The sequence below is a fragment of the Pristiophorus japonicus genome, chromosome 11, assembly GCF_044704955.1.
Source record: "Pristiophorus japonicus isolate sPriJap1 chromosome 11, sPriJap1.hap1, whole genome shotgun sequence".
Lineage (NCBI taxonomy): Eukaryota > Metazoa > Chordata > Chondrichthyes > Pristiophoridae > Pristiophorus > Pristiophorus japonicus.
Genome location: NC_091987.1, coordinates 24,831,824 through 24,854,902, shown reverse-complemented (window position 1 = coordinate 24,854,902; position 23,079 = coordinate 24,831,824). Strand labels below are relative to the sequence as shown.

General features: G+C 50.2%; 1 protein-coding gene across 1 annotated transcript; it reads right to left on the bottom strand.

Annotated features, from left to right (window-relative positions):
- Nucleotides 1–71: 71 nt before the first annotated feature.
- On the bottom strand, nucleotides 72–23,058 carry cryaa (crystallin, alpha A). Its single transcript, XM_070893272.1, has 3 exons — nucleotides 22,870–23,058; nucleotides 13,508–13,630; nucleotides 72–293 (listed from the first exon to the last, which is right to left on the bottom strand). The coding sequence occupies exons 1-3, from the start codon at nucleotides 23,056–23,058 to the stop codon at nucleotides 72–74; spliced, it is 534 nt and encodes a 177-aa protein (XP_070749373.1).
- Between the last annotated feature and the right edge of the window lie 21 nt (nucleotides 23,059–23,079).

Here is a 23,079-nt window from a genome sequence, read left to right as displayed (position 1 = left end):
CTTCACTCAAAGGTGATTGCAGCAAGGTTCAGCCTAGCTCGAAATACTTGCACATCACTGATATCCTCAGCTCATGGATCCGCTCTAATCTCAGGCTGGGTTTCCTGCTTCTCCTCACGGCTCACAGGGATGGGGCGATCTTGCCAGTTTGAATCATCTCCTGATCGGATTTTAGGGCAGCACAGGGTCAGTAAACCTTCGTTAGACAGCGAGCAGGTGATAGCCGACTGGTCCAGGTTACTGGGCAGACGGTAAGTGCGGTGAAACTCACGGGAAACACGGCCTTGGTCCTCCTATAGAGAAAGTAACATCATTAGACCGAATCCACACCCGTACAGTACCAGCCTAGAGTGAATGGTGTACCCACTGTGTGTAGTACACGTGCACTAACCTCCCTCCCCTTCACAATCCTGTATCGGGGGAGCTCCCACTAACCCCCTCTCTCACTCCTGTATCTGGGGAGATCCCACTAACCCCCTCTCTCACTTCTGTATCTGGGGAGGTCCCTCTAACCCTTCCCTCACACTCCTGTATCTGGGGAGGTCCCACTAACCCCCCTCTCTCACTCCTGTATCTGGGGAGGGCCCACTAACCCCCCCTCTCTCACCCCTGTATCTGGGGAGGTCCCACTAACCCCCACCCCCCCTCTCACTCCTGTATCTGGGGAGGTCCCACTAACCCCCCTCTCTCACTCCTGTATCTGGGGAGGTCCCACTAACCCCCCCTCTCTCACTCTTGTATCTGGGGAGGGCCCACTAATCCCCCCTCTCTCACTCCTGTATCTGGGGAGGGCCCACTAACCCCCCCTCTCTCACTCCTGTATCTGGGGAGGTCCCACTAACCCCCTCTCTCACTCCTGTATCTGGGGAGGTCCCACTAACCCCCTCTCTCACTCCTGTATCTGGGGAGGTCCCACTAACCCCCCCCCTCTCACTCCTGTATCTGGGGAGGGCCCACTAACCCCCCTCTCTCACTCCTGTATCTGGGGAGGGCCCACTAACCCCCCTCTCTCACTCCTGTATCTGGGGAGGTCCCACTAACCCCCCCTCTCTCACTCCTGTATCTGGGGAGGTCCCACTAACCCCCTCTCTCACTCCTGTATCTGGGGAGGTCCCACTAACACCCTCTCTCACTCCTGTATCTGGGGAGATCCCTCTAACCCCCCTCTCACTCCTGTATCTAGGGAGGTCCCACTAAACCCCCTCTCTCACTCCTGCATCTGGGGAGGTCCCACTCATCATCATCATCATCATCATAGGTAGTCCCTCGGGTCGAGGATGACTTGCTTCCACATCAAAAAGTTCACAGGTGTTTCAATGATGGACCTAAAATTCCAGGTCTGAACTAAATCTTGAAGGGTGGGAGATCGCTGTGCGTGGATTTTTTTAATGTGTGGTGACCTTTGCACACAAGCCATCTCACGGGCTTGACAGAGCTAGGTCTTGGTCCAGTGGCAAGGGTTAACCAGGACAACGTGATACCTGTTCTGCTGCACGGACCTAGTGCGCACACATATCGCAGTGTGGGCTGGCCCGTGCTGCCCCTGGGCCCTTGCCTTTTCTGGGCCCCGAACTCGCGCCTCTCCTGGGCCCCGATCATGTCCCTCTACAATCTCTCGCTGCTCCTTCGCCCCGACCTCACCGCTCCTGCTGCACCTGCCCAAACTCCAATCACCGACCTGGACCTTGATGACGTCACTCTTCGCTGCCTTTGCTCTCCTGCTCCAACACGTGCTGCTCTCTGGAGTGGTATGCTGCCATGTTGCTCCTTCCGCTCCCCGGCCTACTCCGATGGTCCCACTAATCCCCCCTCTCTCTCATCCTGTATCTGGGGAGGTCCCACTAACCCCTCTCTCACACTCCTGTAACTGGGAGATCCCTCACCCCCTCTCTCTGACACCCCTGAATCTGGGGACCTCCCTCTAACCCCCCTCTCACACTCCTGTATCTGGGGAGATCCCTCTAACTCCTCTCTCACTATCCTGTGTCTGGGGAGGTCCTTCTAACCTCTCTCTCTTTCTCAGTCCTATAACTGGGGAGGTCCCTCTAACCCCTCTCTCACTCCTGTAACTGGGGAGGTCCCTCTAACCCCTCTCTCTCACTCCTGTAACTGGGGAGGTCCCCCAACCCTTCTCTCACACTCCTGTATCTGGAGGTATCCCTCTAATCCCCCCTCTCTCACGCTTGTATCTGGGGAGCTTAAGATTGAGCAGGCAGAGAGGGAGTGGGTGACTGCCAGACAGAAGAGCGGGACCAGGCAGGTAGTGCAGGAGTCCCAAGTCCATCTTGCTCTCCAACCAGTACTCCGTTCTGAGTACTGGTGAGGGCGACGATGCCTCTGGGGAGTGCAGCCAGAGCCAAGTCCACGGCACCACGTGTGGCTCAGCTGCACGGGGAGGGTGGGGGTGGGGGAGGAGGGGGGAGGAAGAAGAATAGAAGAGCTCTAGTGGTAGGGGGTTCAATAATCAGGGGGACAGACAGGCATTTTTGTGGTCGCAGACGTGACCCCAGGATGGTATGTTGCCTCCCTGGTACCAGGGTCCAGGATGTCACTGAGCGGCTGCACGGCATTGTGGGGGGAGAGGGTGAACAGCCAGAGGTCGTGGTCCATATCGGGACCAATGACATGGGTAGAAAGAGGGATGAGGTCCTGCAGGCAGAGTTTAGGAAGCTAGGAGAGAGATTAAAAAGCAGGACCTCAAAGGTAGTAATCTCCGTATTACTCCCAGTGCCACTAGCTAGTGAGTACAGAAATAGGAGGATAGAGCAGATGAATACGTGGCTGGAGACTTGGTGCAGGAGGGAGGGTTTTAGATTCCTGAGGCATTGGTACCGTTTCTGGGGGAGGTGGGACATGGACAAACCGGACGGGTTGCACCTCAACAGAGCCGGGACCAATATCCTCGCGGGAAGGTTTGCTAGTGCTGTTGGGGAGGGTTTAAACTAACTTGGCAGGGGGATGGGAACCTGAGAATAGATTCAGTAGGGAGGGGAGTAAAGCTGGAATTGAGCAGCAGAAAGTAGAAAATGTATTTGGAAGACAGAGGAAACAAGGGCTGGAAAATAGACAGCAAGGGAGTTTGGCCCCATTAAATGGTACATACTTCAATGCAAGGAGTCTAGGGAATAAGGCAGATGAGCTGAGAGCACAGATAGACAATTGGGAGTACGATATTATAGCTATTACTGAGACATGGCTGAAAGAAGGGCAGGTATGGCAGCTCAACATTCCTGGTTACAGGGTTTTCAGACGGGATAGAGAGGGGATAAAAAGGGAGGGGGTCACAGTATTGATCAAAGAAACTATTACAGCTGTAAGGAGGGATGATATGTTAGAGGGGTCATCAAACGAGTCCATATGGATTGAATTAAAGAAAAAAGGGGAGTGTACTATAGACCCCCAAACGGTGAGAGGGAGATAGAAGAGCACATATGTCGGCACATTTCTGAGGTGCAAAAACAATAGGCAGTAATAGTAGGGGATTTCAACTACCCTAATATTAACTGGGACAACATTAGTGTGAAAGGTATAGAGGGTGCGGAATTCCTAAAATGCATTCAGGAGAACGTTTTTAGCCAGCATGTAGCAAGCCTCTGCGATTTCCTCGTTTGCTTCGCTTAACAACCTGGGATACATTTCATCCGGGCCTGGGGATTTATCCACTTTCAAACATGCTAAACCCTTAAATCCTCTCTCACTATGTTTATTTCATCTAATATTTCACACTCTTCCTCCCTGATTGCAATGTCTGCATTGCCCCTCTCTTTTATGAAAACAGACGTAAAGTATTCATTAACCATGCCCACATCTTCCGCCTCCACACACACAGATCACCCTCATGGTCTCCAATAGGCCCCACTCTTTCTTTAATTATCCTCTTGCTCACCCCTACACTTTCTATACTCCAGAGATTCTGTAGTATTCAGCCCTCGGTATCTGTCATAAGCCTCCCTTTTTTTCTTTATCCTACCCTGTATGTCCCTTGACATCCAGGGGGTTCTAGATTTGTTAGTCCCACCCTTTTTCTTTAAGGGCACATATTTGGTGTGAACCCTCCGGATCTCCTTCTTAAATGCCTCCCACTGCTCTGACACTGATTTACCTTCAAGTAGCTGTTTCCAGTCCACTATGGCCAAATCACTTCTCAGCTCAGCAAAGTTGGCTTTTCCCCAATTTAGAACTTTTATTCCTGATCTATCCTTGTTCTTTTCCATAACTACCTTAAATCTAACTGAATTATGATCACTAGCACCTAAATGCTCTCCGACTGATACCCCTTCCACCTGCCCAGCTTCATTCCCTAAAACTAAATCCAGAACCGGCCCTTCCCGTGTTGGGCTTGCTACATACTGGCTAAAAAAGTTCTCTTGAATGCATTTTAGGAATGTGTGTGTGGAGACGGAAGATGTGGGTATGGTTGATGAATACTTTGCATCTGTTTTCATAAAAGAGAGGGACGATGCAGACTTTGCAATCAGGGAGGAGGCTGGGGTTGTTTTATTTAAAACAGAGGAGGCTGAGCGGAGACCTCATAGAGGTGTATAAAATTATGAGGGGTCTGGATAGAGTGGATAGAATGGACCTATTTCCCTTGGCAGAGGGGTCAACAACCAGGGGCCATAGATTTAAAGTAATTGCGGGGAGGTTTAGAGGGGATTTGAGGGGAAATTTCTTCATCCAGAGGGTGGTGGGGGTCTGGAACTCACTGCCTGAAAGGGTGGTAGAGGAAGAAACCCTCACCACATTTAAAAACTACTTGGATGTGCACTTGAAGTGCCGTAACCTACAGGGCTACGGACCAGAAGCTGGAAAGTGGGATTAGGCTGGATAGCTCTTGGTCAGCCAGCATGGACACGATGGGCCGAATGGCCTCCTTCCGTGCTGTAAATTTCTATGATTCTATGATGTTAAACTTATTCAGTGGTCTTAAATAGAGTGCTTCTAAACAGAGGTATTATAAACCGAGTGTTAAAGTTGGGAATTTGGAGAGCTTGGGAATTCAGGGAAGTAGGACTTGCTTTTTGCCTCCAATACTTGTAGTGGTTTGTGTTACAGGCAAATATTTAATTTCAGCTACATATAACAAACTAGATCTAGTAATTAGTTAAAAACTAAACTATAAACCAAGTTAATTAAATACATAAACTTTAAATAAATAAAAGAAGGTTACGTAGGGAAGGCAGGGCAGGTGGTGTGCCATAACTGCAGCATGTGGGAGTTTGTGGAGAGCAAAACTATCTTGGATGACCATGTCTGCAGTAAGCTTCTGCATCTCAAGGAACGTCAGCTGAGACTTGTTGAGCTGGAGCATGAGATTCAGACACTGAGGGACATCAGGGAGGGGGAGGGTTATCTGGACACTTTGATCCAGGAGGCAGTCACACAACAACAACAACAACAACTTGTATTTATATAGCGCCTTTAACGTAGTAAAACGTTCCAAGGCACTTCACAAGAGTATTATGAGACAAAAGATTTGACACTGAGCCACATAAGCGGTTATAAAAGCATACGGAATCCTGCGCTTCATGAATATAGGCGTAGAGTACAAAAGCGTGGAAATGATGAACCTGTATAAAACACTGGTTCAGCCCCAACTGGAGTATTGTGTCCAATTCTGGGCACCGCACTTTAGGAAGGATGTGAAGGCCTTAGAGAGGGCGCAGAAAATATTTATGAGAATGGTTCCAGGGATGAGGGACTTCAGTTACGTGGATAGACTGGAGAAGCTGGGGCTGTTCTCCTTGGAGCAGAGAAGGTTGAGAGGAGATTTGATCGAGGTGTTCAAAATCATGAGGGGTCTGGACAGAGTAGATAGAGAGAAGCTGTTCCCATTGGTGGAAGGGCCGAGAACCAGAGGACACAGATTTAAGGCGATTGGCAAAAGAACCAAAGGCAATGTAAGAAAAAACCTTTTTACGCAGCGAGTGGTTGGGATCTGGAGTGCGCTGCCTGAGAGGATGGGGGAAGGCAGATTTAATCGCAGCTTTCAAAAGGGAGTTGGATAAGTACCTGAAAGAAGCAAAATTGCCGGGCTCCGGGGAGTGGGGCTGGCTGAAAATGGCCTCCTGTGTTGTAACCATTCCGTGATCACCGACCTCCAATTAAAGCGATGGGCCCACACGGCCTATTCTGCAAAAGAACAAGGCACCTACCAGGAGCAGAGTTGCCACGCGATCAGCCCAGGACTCAGGCAGAGTGCCGTGCTGAGTGATCGCGGCCACCACCCTTTCCTTTTCGCCTCGGTAGTGGCAGTCCGCCTGATACGCATCCTCTAAAGCAGTCGCTGTTATTGCCCCACTCGGCTTCAGGGGGCGAAGCCAATTTTGGGTCCAGGGCACTAACGGGGTAATGCGCGGTGATGATGTTACAATCTCCAGACGCAGGAACTTGTTGTGCCCCCGCTGAACTCCCGCCCAATATGGTGGCAGTCATTGCCAGCATTGTGCCCGGGCAGTAAGGCAATTGTACGGGGGGTGCAATGCACCAAATTTCTAGCCCTCAAACTTAAATAAAGCCAATTACATGGGTGTAAGGGGAAAGTTGGCTAAGGTAGATTGGGAATTTAGATTAAAAGGTATGATGGTAGATGAGCAGTGGCAATCATTTAAAGAAATATCCCAAAATTCTCAACGAATATACATTCCATTCAGAAATAAAAACTACACTGGAAAAGTGATCCATCCGTGGCTAATTAAAGAAGTTAAGGATAGTATTAGATTAAAAAAGGCTTATAATGTTGCAAAGAATAGTGGAGAGATTTCAAAATCAGCAAAGGATGACCAAAAATTGATTTAAAAAAGGGAGAAAATAGAATGAGAGTATATTAGCAAGAAATATAAAAACTGATTGTAAGAGCTTCTACAAATATATAAAAAGGAAGAGAGCATCAAAAGTAAACATTGGTCCCTTAGAGGCTGAGACAGGAGAAATTATTATGGGGACTAAGGAAATGGTAGAGACTTTAAATAAATATTTTGTATCTGTCTTCACAGTAGAAGATGCAAAAAACCTATCAAAAATAGTGAGGAACCCAGGGTCTAATGAGAGTGAGGAGCTTAAGATCATAAGAAATAGGAACAGGAGTCGGCCATTTGGCCCCTCGAGCCTGCTCCGTCATTCAATAAGATAATGGCTGATCTGATCGTGGACTCGGCTCCACTTCCCTGCCCGCTCCCCATAACCCTTTACTCCCTTTTCGCTCAAAAATCTGTCTATCTGCACCTTAAATATATTCAATGACCCAACCTCCACAGCTCTCTGGGGCAGAGAATTCCACAGATTTACAACCCTCTGAGAGAAGAAATTCCTCCTCATCTCACTTTTAAATGGATGGCCCCTTATTATTTAAAGTAATTAATATCAGTAGAGAAACAGTACTAGAGAAACTAATGGGACTAAAAGCCGACAAATCCCCTGGACCTGATGGTCTGCATCCTAGGGTTCTAAAAGAGGTGGCTATAGAGATAGTGGTTGTCATCTTCCAAAGTTCCCTAGATTCTAGACCGGTCCCAGCGGATTGGAAGGTAGCAAATGTAACACCGCTATTCAAGAAAGGAGGGAGAGAAAACAGGGAACTACAGGCCAGTTAGCCTGACATCAGTCGTCGGGAAAATGCTGGAATCCATTGTTAAGGAAGTGGTATCGGGACACTTAGAAAATCAGGAGAGTCAACATGGTTTTATAAAAGGGAAATCGTGCTTGACAAATTTATTAGAGTTTTTTGAGGACATAACTAGAGCGTAGCTAAAGGGGAACCAGTGGATGTAGTATATTTGGATTTCCAAAAGGCATTCGATAATATGCTACATAAAAGGTTGTTACGAAAGATTAGGGCTCATGGGTTTGGAAGTAATATATTAGCATGGATAGAGGATTAGTTAACGGTCAGAAAACAGAGAGTAGGGATAAATGGATAATTTTCCAGTTGGCAGGCTGTAACTAGTGGGGTGCTGCAAGGTTCAGTGCTGGGGCCTCAGCTATTTATAATCTATATCAATGACCTAGATGAAGGGACCGAGTGTAATGTATCCAAGTTTGCTGACGATACAGAGTTAGCATGCAGGTACAGTAAGCAATTAGGAAGGCAAATGGCATGTTGGCCTATATTGCAAGAGGGTTGGAGTCATCATAGGCAGTCCCCCGAAATCCAGGAAGACTTGCTTCCACTCTAAAAGTTAGTTCTCAGGTTACTATACAGTTCAATGTGAGAATTACAGTCTCTGTCACAGGTGGGGAAGACAGTGGTTGAGGGAAAGGGTGGGTGGGGAGTCTGGTTTGCCACACGCTCCTTCCGCTGCCCACGCTTGGTTTCTGCATGCTCTCGGCGACGAGACTCGAGGTGCTCAGCGCCCTCCCGGATGCTCTTCCTCCACTTTGGGCGGTCTTGGGCTAGGGATTCCCAGGTGTCGGTGGGGATGTTGCACTTTATCAGGGAGGCTTTGAGGGTATCCTTTGAAACGTTTCCTCTGCCTACCTGGGACTCGCTTGCAGTGTAGGAGTTCTGAGTAGAGCACTTGCTTTGGGAGTCTCATGTCGGGCATTCAGATGATGTGTCCCGCCCATCGGAGCTGGTCGAGTGTGGTCAGAACTTCGATGCTGGGCATGTTGGCCTGAGCGAGAACACTGACGTTGATGCGTCTGTCCTCCCAGTGGATTTGCAGGATCTTGCGCAGGTAGCGCTTTGAGATGTCTGCTATACATGGTCCATGTCCCTGAGCCATACAAGAGGGCGGGTATCACTGTTGCCCTGTAGACCATAAGCTTGGTGCCAGGTTTGAGGTCCTGGTCTTCAAACACTCTCTTCCTCAGGCGGCCGAAGGCTGCACTTGCACACTGGAGGTGGTGTTGGACCTCGTCATCGATGTCTGCCCTTGCTGATAGTAGGCTCCCGAGGTTTGGAAAGTGGTCCACAATATCCAAGGCCACGCCGTGGATTTTGATGACCGGGGGGCAGTGCTGTGTGGCGGGGTCAGGTTGGTGGAGGACCTTTGTCTTACGGATGTTTAGCCCATGCTTTCGTACGCCTCAGTGAAGGTGTTGATGATGGTTTGGAGTTCGGCCTCTGAGTATGCGCAGACGCAGGCGTCATCCACGTACTGTAGTTCGATGACAGAGGAGGGGATGACCTTGGATCTAGCCTGGAGGCGACGAAGGTTGAACAGGTTCCCATTGGTTCTATATTTATTTCCACTCCAGTGGGGAGCTTGTTGAGAGTAAGATGAAGCATTGCAGCAAGGAAGATCGCGAAAAGCGTTGGTGCGATGATGCAGCCCTGCTTGAGTCTGGTCCAGACGTGGATTGGGTCTGTGGTGGATCTGTTGGTCAGGATCATGGCCTGCATGTCATTGTGGAGCAGGTGGAGGGTGGTGACAAATTTTGGGGCAGCCAAAACGGAGGAGGATGCTCCATCGTCCCTCACGGTTGATAGTGTCAAAGGCCTTTGTGAGGTCAAAGACGGCCATGTACAAGGGTTGGTGCTGTTCCCTGCAATTCTCTTGTAGTTGTCGTGCGGTGAAGATCATGTTCATTGTACTCCTTAGTGGATGGAATCTGCACTGTGACGCCGGGAGGAGCTCTTCAGCCACAGGGAGAAGATGGTTGAGGAGTATTCTTGCGATGACTTTCCCAGTGGCCGACAGTAGGGAGACTCCTCTGTAGTTACCGCAGTCGGACTTGTCCCCTTTTTTGAAGATGGTCACGATTACGGCATCTCTGAGATCTCCCGGCATGCTCTCCTCCTTCCAGATAATAGAGATGAGGTCATGTATTCGTGCCAATAGTGCCTCTCCGCCATACTTTAGTGCCTCAGCGGGGATTCCATCCGCTCTCGATGCCTTGTTGTTCTTGAGCTGACGGGTGGCCTTTTCTACCTTGTGCCGGGCTGGGGTTTTGCTGAGATGGTGGCGGGTAGAGTTGGAATACAAGAGTAAGGAACTCTTGCTACAATTGTACAGGGCCTTAGTGAGACCACACCTGGAGTACTGTGCAGTTTTGGTCTCCTTATATAAGGAAGGATATACTTGCCTTGGAGGCGGTACAATGAAGGTTCACTGGATTGATTCCTGGGATGAGAGGGCTGTCTTATGATGAGAGATTGTGTAGAATGGGCCTATACTCTCTGGAGTTTACAAGAATGAGAGGTGATCTCATTGAAACATACAACATTCTGAGGGGATGTTTCCTCTGGCTGGAGAATCTAGAACTAGGGGTCACAATCTCAGAATAAGGTGTCAGCTATTTAGGACTAAGATGAAAAGAAATTTCTTCAAAGGGTTGTGAATCTTTGGAATTCTCTGCCCCAAAGGGCTGTGGATGCTCAGTGGTTGAGTATATCCAAGACCGAGGTAGACTTTTGGACTCCAAAGGAATCAAGGGATATGGAGATCGGGCGGGAAAGTGGAGTTGAGGTCGAAGGTCAGCCATGATCTTATTGAATGGCAGAGCAGACTTAAGAGGCCGAATGGCCAACTCCTGCTCCTAATTCTTATGTTCTTCGAACCTTAGTTAGACTATACTTGGGAGTTCTGTGAACAATTCTGGTCTGCATATTGCAAAAAGAATATGGAGGCACTGGAGAAAGAATGAAAAGATTTACAAGTATGATACCATAATTGAGAAATTATAATGATCAGGAAAGTCTGATCAGGCTGTGCTCTTTCTCGAGAAAGGAGAAGCTGAGGGGCGACCTGATTATGAATCGGACGCAGAGAATATGTTTCCATTTGGGGGCAGTCCAAAACTAGAGGCCATCAATATAAGGCAGTCAGTAATAAATCCAATGGGGAATTCAGGAGAAACGTCTTTACCCAGAGAGTGGTGAGAATGTGGAACTCGCTCCCACAGGGAGTGCATTTAAGGGGGAAGCTGGATAGAAACATAGAAACATAGAACATTGGTGCAAGAGTAGGCTATTTGGCCCTTCGAGCCTGCACCACCATTCAATAAGATCATGGCTGATCATTCCCTCAGTACCCCTTTCCTGCTTTCTCTCCATACCCCTTGATCCCCTTAGCCGTAAGAGCCATATCTATCTCCCTCTTGAATATATCCAATGAACTGGCATCAACAACTCTCTGCGGTAGGGAATTCCACAGGTTAGCAACTCTCTGAGTGAAGAAGTTTCTCCTCATCTCAGTCCTAAATGGCCTACCCCTTATCCTAAGACTGTGTTCCCTGGTTCTGGACTTCCCCAACATTGGGAACATCCCCAACATGGATAAACACATGAGGGAGAAAGGAATAGAAGGATATATTGATAGGATGAAAAGAAATAGGGTGGGAGAAGCCTGGTGTGGAGCATAAACACCGGCACAGAGCAGTTGGGCCGAATCGCTTGTTTATGTGCTGAAAAATTTCATGTCGTTGATTTTTTTGAGGAGGTCAGTAACGTGGCAGATAAGGGAGTGTCTATGGATGCTATTTATACGGACTTCCATTCGATAATGTTCTGCATAAGAGACTATTAACAAAAATAAAAGTACATAGAATTGGAGGAAAGCGATTGGCTTGGACAGGAAATTGTTAGGAGGTAGGAGACAGAGAGTAGGGATTTGTACTCAAATGGGCAGGATATGGCTAGTGATGTCCCCCAGGGATCTGCACTGGGCCCCAGCTTCTCACTATATTTATAAATGACTTGGATAAAGGAACAGAGGGGCCGAAATTGCCCCTTTTTCTTAAAGCCTCTGGCCGATTGAAAGTGGCGGCCATGGTCGGTGAGGAATGGTCGCCGAATCTCCGCGGAGGGGCCGCCATTTTTGAAAGTGCCGTTCCTCAGGATATCTCCCCCTCCCCTCCCACCACAGCATATCTCCCCCTCCCCTCCCCCCACAGGATATCTCCCCCTCCCCCCCCACAGGATGTCTCACCCCCCCCCCCTCCCTCCACAGGATATCTCCCCCTCCCCTCCCACCACAGGATATCTCCCCCTCCCCTCCCCCCACAGGATATCTCCCCCTCCCCTCCCCCCACAGCATATCTCCCCCTCCCCTCCCCCCACAGGATATCTCCCCCTCCCCCCCCACAGGATGTCTCACCCCCCCCCTCCCTCCACAGGATATCTCCCCCTCCCCTCCCACCACAGGATATCGCTCCCTCCCCCCCCACAGGATATCTCACCCCCCTCCCCCCACAGGATATCTCCCCCTCCCCTCCCCCCACAGCATATCTCCCCCTCCCCTCCCCCCACAGGATATCTCCCCCTCCCCTCCCCCCACAGCATATCTCCCCCTCCCCTCCCCCCACAGGATATCTCCCCCTCCCCTCCCACCACAGCATATCTCCCCCTCCCATCCCACCACAGCATAACTCCCCCTCCCCATCCCCCACAGGATATCTCCCCCTCCCCTCCCCCCACAGGATATCTCCCCCTCCCCCCCCCACAGGATGTCTCACCCCCCCCCCCCCCCCACCACAGGATATCGCTCCCTCCCCCCCCACAGGATATCTCACCCCCCTCCCCCCACAGGATATCTCCCCCTCCCCTCCCACCACAGGATATCGCTCCCTCCTCCCCCACAGGATATCTCACCCCCCCTCCCCCCACAGGATATCTCCCCCTCCCCCCCCACAGGATGTCTCACCCCCCCCCCTCCCTCCACAGGATATCTCCCCCTCCCCTCCCACCACAGGATATCGCTCCCTCCCCCCCCACAGGATATCTCACCCCCCTCCCCCCACAGGATATCTCCCCCTCCCCTCCCCCCACAGGATAACTCCCCCTCCCCCCCCACAGAATGTCTCACCCCCCCCTCCCTCCACAGGATATCTCCCCCTCCCCCCCCCCCCCACAGGATGTCTCACCCCCCCTCCCCCCACAGGATATCTCCCCCTCCCCCCCCACAGGATGTCTCACCCTCCCCCCTCCCTCCACAGGATATCTCCCCCTCCCCTCCCACCACAGGATATCGCTCCCTCCCCCCCCACAGGATATCTCACCCCCCTCCCCCCACAGGATATCTCCCCCTCCCCTCCCCCCACAGGATAACTCCCCCTCCCCCCCCCACAGAATGTCTCACCCCCCCTCCCTCCACAGGATATCTCCCCCTCCCCCCCCCCACAGGATGTCTCACCCCCCTCCCCCCACAGGATATCTCCCCCTCCCCCCCCACAGGATATCTCCCCCCCTCCCCCCACAGATTATCTCGTCGCCCCCCCACAGGATATCTCATCCCCCTCCCACCACAGGATATCGCCCCCTCCCCCCCCCACAGGATATCTACCCCCCTCCCCCCGCAGGATATCTCGCCGCCCCCCCCACAGGATATCTCGCCCCTCCCCCCCCACAGGATATCTCACCCCCCCCTCCCACAGGATATCTCCCCCCTCCCCCCACAGGATATCTCACCCCTCCCCCTCCCCCCACAGGATATCTCACCCCCCCCCGCCAGAGGATATCTCCCCCTTCCCCCTCCCCCCACAGAATATCTCCCCTTCCCTCCCCCCACAGGATATATCCCCCTCCTCCCCCCCACCCCACATGATATCTCCCCCTCCATCAACCCACCTGTCGTTCCGTGTGCTTCCCATGGATCTCCACATAGTCATCAACAACCTTGACACTCAGCTCTTCGGGGGAGAAGTGCTTGACATTCAGGTTAATCATAAATCGGTCCTTCTCGGAGCGCACCTGAAACACAACATTGGCATCCAGTAGCACCCGGAACACATGCACCCTCGTCACCAGAGTGACCAATCAGGAAGATCATTCACTGCCATAGATACACACAGAACAGGCCAGTCGGTGTTGTCCCAATCACATTTACCCACTTTATTCCCATATTGCTTCATCATCTTTGCCTTCATCCACCTCTCCAATCTAATCTTGAATCTTACACAGTTTCTGCTTCAACCACCAACCCTTGAAGTGAATGCCACAGCCTCGTAAGCAACGTTCCCTATTGTTTTTCTAAATCTCTTACATTTATTTGCGTATCACTGACATCTTGTTTTCAGAACCTCAACTAGAAGGGAATCATGGAACGGTTACAGCACGGAAGGAGGCCATTCGGCCCATCTCTGTGCTGACTCTCTGCAGGAGCACCTCAGTCAGTCCCACTCCCCCGCCCTTTCCCCATAGTCTTGCAATTTTTTTTCCTCCAGCTATTTATCCAATTCCCTTTTGAAAGCCATGATTGAGTCTGCCTCCACCACCCTTTCAGGCCGTGCATTCCAGATCTTAACCACTCGCTGCGTAAAAAAATCTTTTCCTCGTGTTGCCGTTGGTTCTTCTGCCAATCACCTTAAATCTGTGTCCTCTTGTTCTCGACCCTTCCGCCAATGGGAACAGTTTAGAACATAAGAAATAGGAGCAGGAGTAGGCCATACGGCCCCTCGAGCCTGCTCCGCCATTTGCTATTTGCACAAGATAAAAGTTCATTGGGTTGGAGGCTAGAAGGGCTGAATGGCCTACTCCTGCACCTATTTTCTATGTTAAAAGAGACAGCTCGTGCAGAGCACGGAGTGCAACAGCATAGAGTGGCATTTCTGAGTTGGTAAATGGGTGAGTTTTAAGGGTTATTCTCTTTAAACCATTTGGAGGCTGGAGTAAATTGTTAGTGGCAATTGCCAGTAGCTTCTAAGTAAGTAGCAGTTTAATTTAAAGGGGAAAAGTTAAATAGTGGGAATCTTTCAGGTTTAGGCAGAGAAAAACAAGGTAACTCTCCAGTAGGAGGCAATTAGCAGTTAGTTAAAACCAGTTCTGTAAACGACTGACCAGCAGTGAGTCATCTGACCTAGATACAGTTTAAAAAGAGGCAGCTCGTGCAGAGCACGGAGTGCAGCAGCATAGAGTGGCATTTGTGGGGTTGGTAAGTGGGTGAGTTCGGGCAAGCGGGGGTGGCAGGTGCTGTTTTGTCTTGTTTTTCCTATCGGTGCTGACACTGGAGCAGCTGATAAGGAGTGCGAGAGTAGGAGACGGAGGCCCAGAGACCAGCCCAACCAGTTGCAGACAAAGATAGAGGGCTGTGAAATCGAGAGGTGACGTCACAGCCAAGCTGGTAAGTGGTTGGCTGTTCGACTGGTAAGTATAACTCTCTTTTAGACTGACTTTTAGATTGGTTTAATTGGCAGCGAACTACTAAGTAGCTGTTTGGTGTTTAAGTAAATTTTAGTAAGTAAATTAATTCAAGGGTTAAGTCATGGCAGTAGAGCTCGGACCCATGCCATGCTCCTCCTGTGCTATATGGGAAGTCAGGGACGCTTCCAGTGACCCTGGCTACTATGTGTGTGGGAAGTGTGTCCAGCTGCAGCTCCTGACAGACCTCATGACGGCACTGGAGCTGCGGATGGACTCACTCTGGAGCATGCGCGATGCTGAGAATGTTGTGGATAGCACATTTAGTGAGTTGGTCACACCGCAGGTAAGGGTTAGGACAGATAGTGAATGGGTGACCAAGAGGCAAGGCAAGAGCAGGAAGGTAGTGCAGGACTCCCCTGCGGTCATCTCCCTCCAAAACAGATATACTGTTTTGGATACTGTTGGGGGAGATGATTTACCAAGGGAAGGCACCAGCAGCCAGGTTCATGGCACCGTGGGTGGCTCTGCTGCACAGAAGGGTTGGAAAAAGAGTGGAAGAGCTATAGTGATAGGGGACTCTATTGTAAGGGGAATAGATAGGAGTTTCTGCGGCCGCAACCGAAACTCCAGGATGGTATGTTGCCTCACTGGTGCAAGGGTCAAGGATGTCTCGGAGCGGCTGCAGAGCATTCTGGAGAGGAAGGGTGAATAGCCAGTTGTCGTGGTACATGTAGGTACCAACAATATAGCGGGAAGAGGTCCTACAAGCTGAATTTAGGGAGCTAGGAGTTAAATTAAAAAGTAGGACCTCAAAGGTAGTAATGTGCTAATCAGAGTAGAGGGAGCAGGATAGTTAGAATAAATATGTGGCTTGAGCAGTGGTGCAAGAGGGAGGGATTCAACCTCTTGGGACATTGGAACCAGTTCTGGGGGAAGTGGGACCTGTACAAAAGGGACGGTCTGCACTTGGGCAGGACTGGAACTGATGTCCTGGGGGTAACATTTGCTAATGCAGTTCGGGAGTGTTTAAACTAATATGGCAGGGGGATGGGAACCTATGCAGCGAGATAGGGCGAAGTAATATGGAGTCAGAAACAGATGGTAGAAAGGTAAAAAGCAAAAGTGGAAGGCCGAGTAAACAAAGGCAAGAAACAAAAAGGGCCACACTACATCATAATTCTAAAAGGACAAAGGGTGTTAAAAAAACAAGCCTGAAGGCTTTGTGTTTTAATGCAAGGAGTATCCGTAATAAGGTGGATGAATTAACTGTGCAAATAGATGTTAACAGATATGATGTGATTGGGATTACAGAGACGTGGCTCCAGGATGATCAGGGCTGGGAACTCAACATCCATGGGTATTCAACATTCAGGAAGGATAGAATAAAATGAAAAGGAGGTGGGGTAGCATTGCTGGTTAAAGAGGAGATTAATGCAATAGTTAGGAAGGACATTAGCTTGGATGATGAGGAATCTATATTGTTAGAGCTGCAGAACACCAAAGGGCAAAAAAAATTTAGTGGGAGTTGTGTACAGACCTCCAAACAGTAGTAGTGATGTTGGGGAGGGCATCAAACAGGAAATTAGGGGTGCATGCAATAAAGGTGCAGCAGTTATCATGGGTGACTTTAATATGCATATAGATTGGGCTAACCAAACTGGAAGCAATACGGTGGAGGAGGATTTCCTGGAGTGCATAAGGGATGGTTTTCTCGACCAATATGTCGAGGTACCAACTAGCGGGGAGGCCATCTTAGACTGGGTGTTGTGTAATGAGAGAGGATTAATTAGCAATCTCGTTGTGCGAGGCCCCTTGGGAAAGAGTGACCATAATATGGTGGAATTCTACATTAGGATGGAGAGTTAATTCAGAGACCATGGTCCAGAACTTAAATAAGGGTAACTTTGAAGGTCTGAGGCATGAATTGGCTAGGATAGATTGGCGAATGATACTTAAGGGGTTGACTGTGGATGGGCAATGGCAGACATTTAGAGACCGCATGGATGAACTACAACAATTGTACATTCCTGTCTGGCGTAAAAATAAAAAAGGAAGGTGGCTCAACCGTGGCTATCAAGGGAAATCAGGGATAGTATCAAAGCCAAGGAAGTGGCATACAAATTGGCCAGAAATAGCAGTGAACCCGGGGACTGGGAGAAATTTAGAACTCAGCAGAGGAGGACAAAGGGTTTGATTAGGGCAAGGAAAATAGAGTACGAGAGGAAGCTTGCAGGGAACATTAAGATGGACTGCAAAGGTTTCTATAGATATGTAAAGAGAAAAAGGTTAGCAAAGACAAACGTAGGTCCTCTGCAGTCAGAATCAGGGGAAGTCATAACTGGGAACAAAGAAATAGCAGACCAATTGAACAAGTATTTTGGTTCGGTATTCACTAAGGAGGACACAAACAACCTTCCGGATATAAAAGGGGCCAGAGGGTCTAGTAAGAATGAGGAACTGAGGGAAATCCTTATTAGTCAGGAAATTGTGTTGGGGAATATGATGGGATTGAAGGCCGATAAATCCCCAGGCCTGATGGTCTGCATCCCAGAGTACTTAAGGAGGAGGCCTTGGAAATAGCGGATGCATTGACAGTCATTTTCCAACATTCCATAGACTCTGGATCAGTTCCGATGGAGTGGAGGGTAGCCAATGTAACCCCACTTTTTAAAAAAGGAGGGAGAGAGAAAACAGGGAATTATAGACCGGTCAGCCTAACATCGGCAGTGGGTAAAATGATGGAATCAATTATTAAGGATGTCATAGCAGCGCATTTGGAAAAAGGTGACATGATAGGTCCAAGTTAGCATGGATTTGTGAAAGGGAAATCATGCTTGACAAATCTTCTGGAATTTTTTGAGGATGTTTCCAGTCAAGTGGACAAGGGAGAACCAGTTGATGTGGTATATTTGGACTTTCAGAAGGCTTTCGACAAGGTCCCACACAAGAGATTAATGTGTAAAGTTAAAGCACATGGGATTGGGGGTAGTGTGCTGACATGGATTGAGAACTGGTTGTCAGACAGGAAGCAAAGAGTAGGAGTAAATGGGTACTTTTCAGAATGGCAGGCAGTGACTAGTGGGGTACCACAAGGTTCTGTGCTGGGGCCCCAACTGTTTACATTGTACATTAATGATTTAGACGAGGGGATTAAATGTAGTATCTCCAAATTTGCGGACGACACTAAGTTGGGTGGCAGTGTGAGCTGCGAGGAGGATGCTATGAGGCTGCAGAGTGACTTGGATAGGTTAGGTGAGTGGGCAAATGCATGGCAGATGAAGTATAATGTGGATAAATGTGAGGTTATCCACTTTGGTGGTAAAAACAGAGAGGCAGACTATTATCTGAATGGTGACAGATTAGGAAAAGGGGAGGTGCAACGAGACCTGGGTGTCATGGTACATCAGTCATTGAAGGTTGGCATGCAGGTACAGCAGGCGGTTAAGAAAGCAAATGGCATGTTGGCCTTCATAGCGAGGGGATTTGAGTACAGGGGCAGGGAGGTGTTACTACAGTTGTACAGGGCCTTGGTGAGGCCACACCTGGAGTATTGTGTACAGTTTTGGTCTCCTAACTTGAGGAAGGACATTCTTGCTATTGAGAGAGTGCAGCGAAGGTTCATCAGACTGATTCGGAACTGACATATCAAGAAAGACTGGATCAACTAGGCTTGTATTCACTGGAGTTCAGAAGAATGAGAGGGGATCTCATAGAAACGTTTAAAGTTCTGATGGGTTTAGACAGGTTAGATGCAGGAAGAATGTTCCCAATGTTGGGGAAGTCCAGAACCAGGGGTCACAGTCCAAGGATAAGGGGTAAGCCATTTAGGACCGAGATGAGGAGAAACTTCTTCACCCAGAGAGTGGTGAACCTGTGGAATTCTCTACCACAGAAAGTAGTTGAGGCCAATTCACTAAATATATTCAAAAAGGAGTTAGATGTAGTCCTTACTACTAGGGGGATCAAGGGGTATGGCGAGAAAGCATGAATGGGGTACTGAAGTTGCATGTTCAGCCATGAACTAATTGAATGGCGGTGCAGGCTCGAAGGGCCAAATGGCCTACTCCTGCACCTATTTTCTATGTTTCTATGTTTCTATGACTCTCTGCAGGAGCACCTCAGTCAGTCCCACTCCCCTGCCCTTTCCCCATAATCTTGCAATTTTTTTCCCTCCAGCTACTTATCCAATTCCCTTTTGAAAGCCATGATTGAGTCTGCCTCCACCACCCTTGCAGGCCGTGCATTCCAGATCTTAACCACTCGCTGCGTAAAAAATCTTTTCCTCGTGTTGCCTTTGGTTCTTCTGCCAATCACCTTAAACCTGTGTCCTCTGGTTCTCAACCCTCCCGCCAATGGGAACAGTTTAGAACACAAGAAATAGGAACAGGAGTAGGCCATACGGCCCTTCGAGCCTGCTCCGCCATTTAATATGATCATGGACTCAGGTCCACTTCCCTGCTCACTCTCCATAACCCCTTATTCCCTTATCGGTTAAGAAACTGTCTATTTCTGTCTTAAATTTATTCAATGTCCCAGCTTCCACAGCTCTCTGAGGCAGCGAATTCCACAGATTTACAACCCTCTGAGAGAAGAAATTTCTCCTCATCTCGATTTTAAATGGGTGGCCCCTTACTCTAAGATCATGCCCTCTAGTTCTAGTCTCCCCCATCAGTGGAAACATCCTCTCTGCATCCACCTTGTCAAGCCCCCTCATAATCTTATACGTTTCAATAAGATCACCTCTCATTCTTCGAATTCCAATGAGTAGAGGCCCAACCTACTCAACCTTTCCTCATGTCAACCCCCTCATCTCCGGAATCAACCAAGTGAACCTTCTCTGAACTGCCTCCAAAGCAAGTATATCCTTTCGTAAATCTGGAAACCAAAACTGCACGCAGTATTCCAGGTGTGGCCTCACCAATACCCTGTATAACTGTAGCAAGACCCCTTTGCAATAAAGGCCAAGCTACCTTTGCCTTCCTGATCACTTGCTGTACCTGCATAATAACCTTTTGTGTTTCATGCACAAGTGCCCCCAGGTCCTGCTGTACTGTAGCACTTGCAATCTTTCCCCATTTAAATAATAACTTGCTCTTCGATTTTTTTTCTGCTAAAGTGCATGACCTCACACTTTCCAACATTATACTCCATCTGCCAAATTTTTGCCCACTCACTTAACGTCTATGCCCTTTTCCAGGTTTTTTGCTTTTCCTCCCATCTTTGTATCGTCAGCAAACTTAGTTACGTTACACTCAGTCCCTTCATCCAAGTCGTTAATATAGATTGTAAATAGTTGGGGTCCCAGCACTGATCCCTGCGGCACCCCACCAGTTACTGATTGCCAACCTGAGAATGAACCATTTATCCCGACTCTCTGTTTTCTGTTAGTTAGCCAGTTAGTTAGCAGGAGCTTTACTCTGTATCTAACCCATGTTGTACCTGCCCTGGGAGTGTTTGATGGACAGTGTAGAGGGAGCTTTACTCTGTATCTAACCCGTGTTGTACCTGCCCTGGGAGTGTTTGATGGGACAGTGTCGAGGGAGCTTTACTCTGTATCTAACCCATGCTGTACCTGCCCTGGGAGTGTTTGATGGACAGTGTAGAGGGAGCTTTACTCTGCATCTAACCCGTGTTGTACCTGCCCTGGGAGTGTTTGATGGGACAGTGTCGAGGGAGCTTTACTCTGTATCTAACCCCGTGCTGTACCTGCCCTGGGAGTGTTTGATGGGACAGTGTCGAGGGAGCTTTACTCTGTATCTAACCCATGCTGTACCTGCCCTGGGAGTGTTTGATGGGACATTGTGGAGGGAGATTTACTCTGTGTCTAACAGAGTAATCATTTCTAATTTTACATGATTACGTTCAGTGTCTGGGAGGTTAAAGAGGGAAATTCAAATCATCGATTTGGATGGATTAAACATGATCTATGGAAGGGGTTTCAATGGGTGAGGTGATTTGAAAATGCTGTGGTAAAGGGCAGATGAATGAGGCTGCGTGGGGAACAGTTTCACGCAGCCTGTGCAGGCACGATGGGCTGAATGGCCTCCCTGTGTGCTGAACCCAGCTCACAGTAAAATGCAACTGTGGCACAAGGTAGGCTGAGTCGAGCAAGAGAATGTGGAAGGAGCACGAGAGATTGGGCGAGGCTGTGAAAGGAGTCTATAGGGTGAAATTTGATTTATGAAACAGGACTATTGGACTAGCGAGCACTCGGGGAGCAGGGTGAAGTACATTAACATTCTCTGCCCAGCTGCAATGTGGAAATGAACATAAACTAGATGGGGAGCCAGCAGACACTCACTGTCTGCTCTGGAAACCTTCCCCAAGGGCACTGGATTCTCACGCTCCAAAACTCACTCTAGTTGTCGCTGTTCCAAGTGGATTGATGGGGAGAATTCTCGAGCGCTGCTGACTAAAGATGCAGGTTACACGTGGGCTGGGCCCCTCGCTCTCTGCAGCTATATCACATTGTCTGGGCACCATTGGAGCTTACCCCACCTGCCTCCCCCCTCACCCTCACCCTCCCCCTCACCCTCCACCCTCACCCCTCCCCCTCAGCCCTCCCACCTCCCCCCTCCCCCTCACCCCCCTCACCACACCACCGCCCCCCTCCCCTCCCCCTCACCCCACCCCGTCCCCCCTCCCCCCTCACCCTCCCCCTCACCACACCCCCGTCCCACCTCCCCCTCCCCCCCTCACCCCTCCCCCTCACCCTCACCCCGTCATCCTCGCCCCGTCATCCTCACCTCTCCCTCACCCCACCCCCTCCCCCTCGCCCCTCCCCCTCCCCCCTCACCCCCCCCTCACCACACCCCCGTCCCCCCTCCCCCTCACCCTCACCCTCACCCCGTCATCCTCACCTCCCCTCCCTCCCCCTCACCCTCACCCCGTCATCCTCACCCCCACACTGCCCCACCCCCCCATCCCTCCTCCTCATTCTCACCATGCCTCCCTCACCCCTTCCCCCCTCATCCCACTGCCCTCCTCCGTCATCCTCACCTCCCCTCCCGCACCCCTCACCCCTCTCTCTCATCCTTACCCCTCCCCCCTCACCCCGTCATCCTCACCCCATCGTCCCACCCCCACACTGCCCCACCCCCTCCCCCCTCACCCCAGCGCCCTCCCCCCGTCATCCTGACCTCCCACCCGCCCTCCTCGCCCTCGCCCCCACACTACCCTGCCCTCCTCACTCTCCCTTGCCCTCCCCGCCCCGCCGGCCCTCCCCAATCTCCCTCGCCCTCCCTGCCCGTGTCACCATCCCTCGCCCACCCTTGTCCTCCCCTCCCCGCCCCTCCCTTCTCTGCCCCCGTCGCTCTGCCCCTCCCCAGCCTCCCCACCATCCCCTCCTCTCCTCACCCTCCTCTCGCCTCCCCCCTGCCCTCCCTCCCCACCCTCCTCCACCCTCCCCTCCCCACTCTCCTCTCCCCCCCACCCGCCTCCCCCGCCATCCCCTCCCCTCCCCTCCTCGCCCTGCCATGCCTGCCCTTGCCCTGCCCCGCCCTGCCCTCCCTCGCCCTGCCCCACCCTGCTGTGCCCACCCTCGTCCTTGCCCTGCCCCTGCCCGCCCTCACCCTTCCCGGTCCTGTACAAAGGCCAATAATGAGCAATAATGGACATCTTCCAACTCAGGCTAATTATGAATTAGTTCAGGTAACAGGTCACAAGGACCAGTTATTGCTTAATTCAGTGTAAATTTTAACTGAATATGTTACTAGAATAGAGTGGTTTAACAAGATATCTGAAATGAATTACACGCAGATCATTTACAAATAACGGCACTCGTTATTACTATAATTATACTTATCATTAATTAATTAATCAGCTTGTCAGTCACAAAGCGAGATATTTACCTCAGAAATGCCTGAGTCCAGGAAGGTCCGGAACACTGACTGCCTGTAGTAGGGGCTCATGGCAGAAGAGAAGAATGGAAAGAGGTCATAGTCAAAATGACCTTCTCCAAAAAACTGATCAAACAGGCGGCTTGGATAGTATGATCCCAGAGAGCGCCTGAACCAGGGGTACTGAATGGCAAGATCCATACTGCTGAGTATTTATGATCT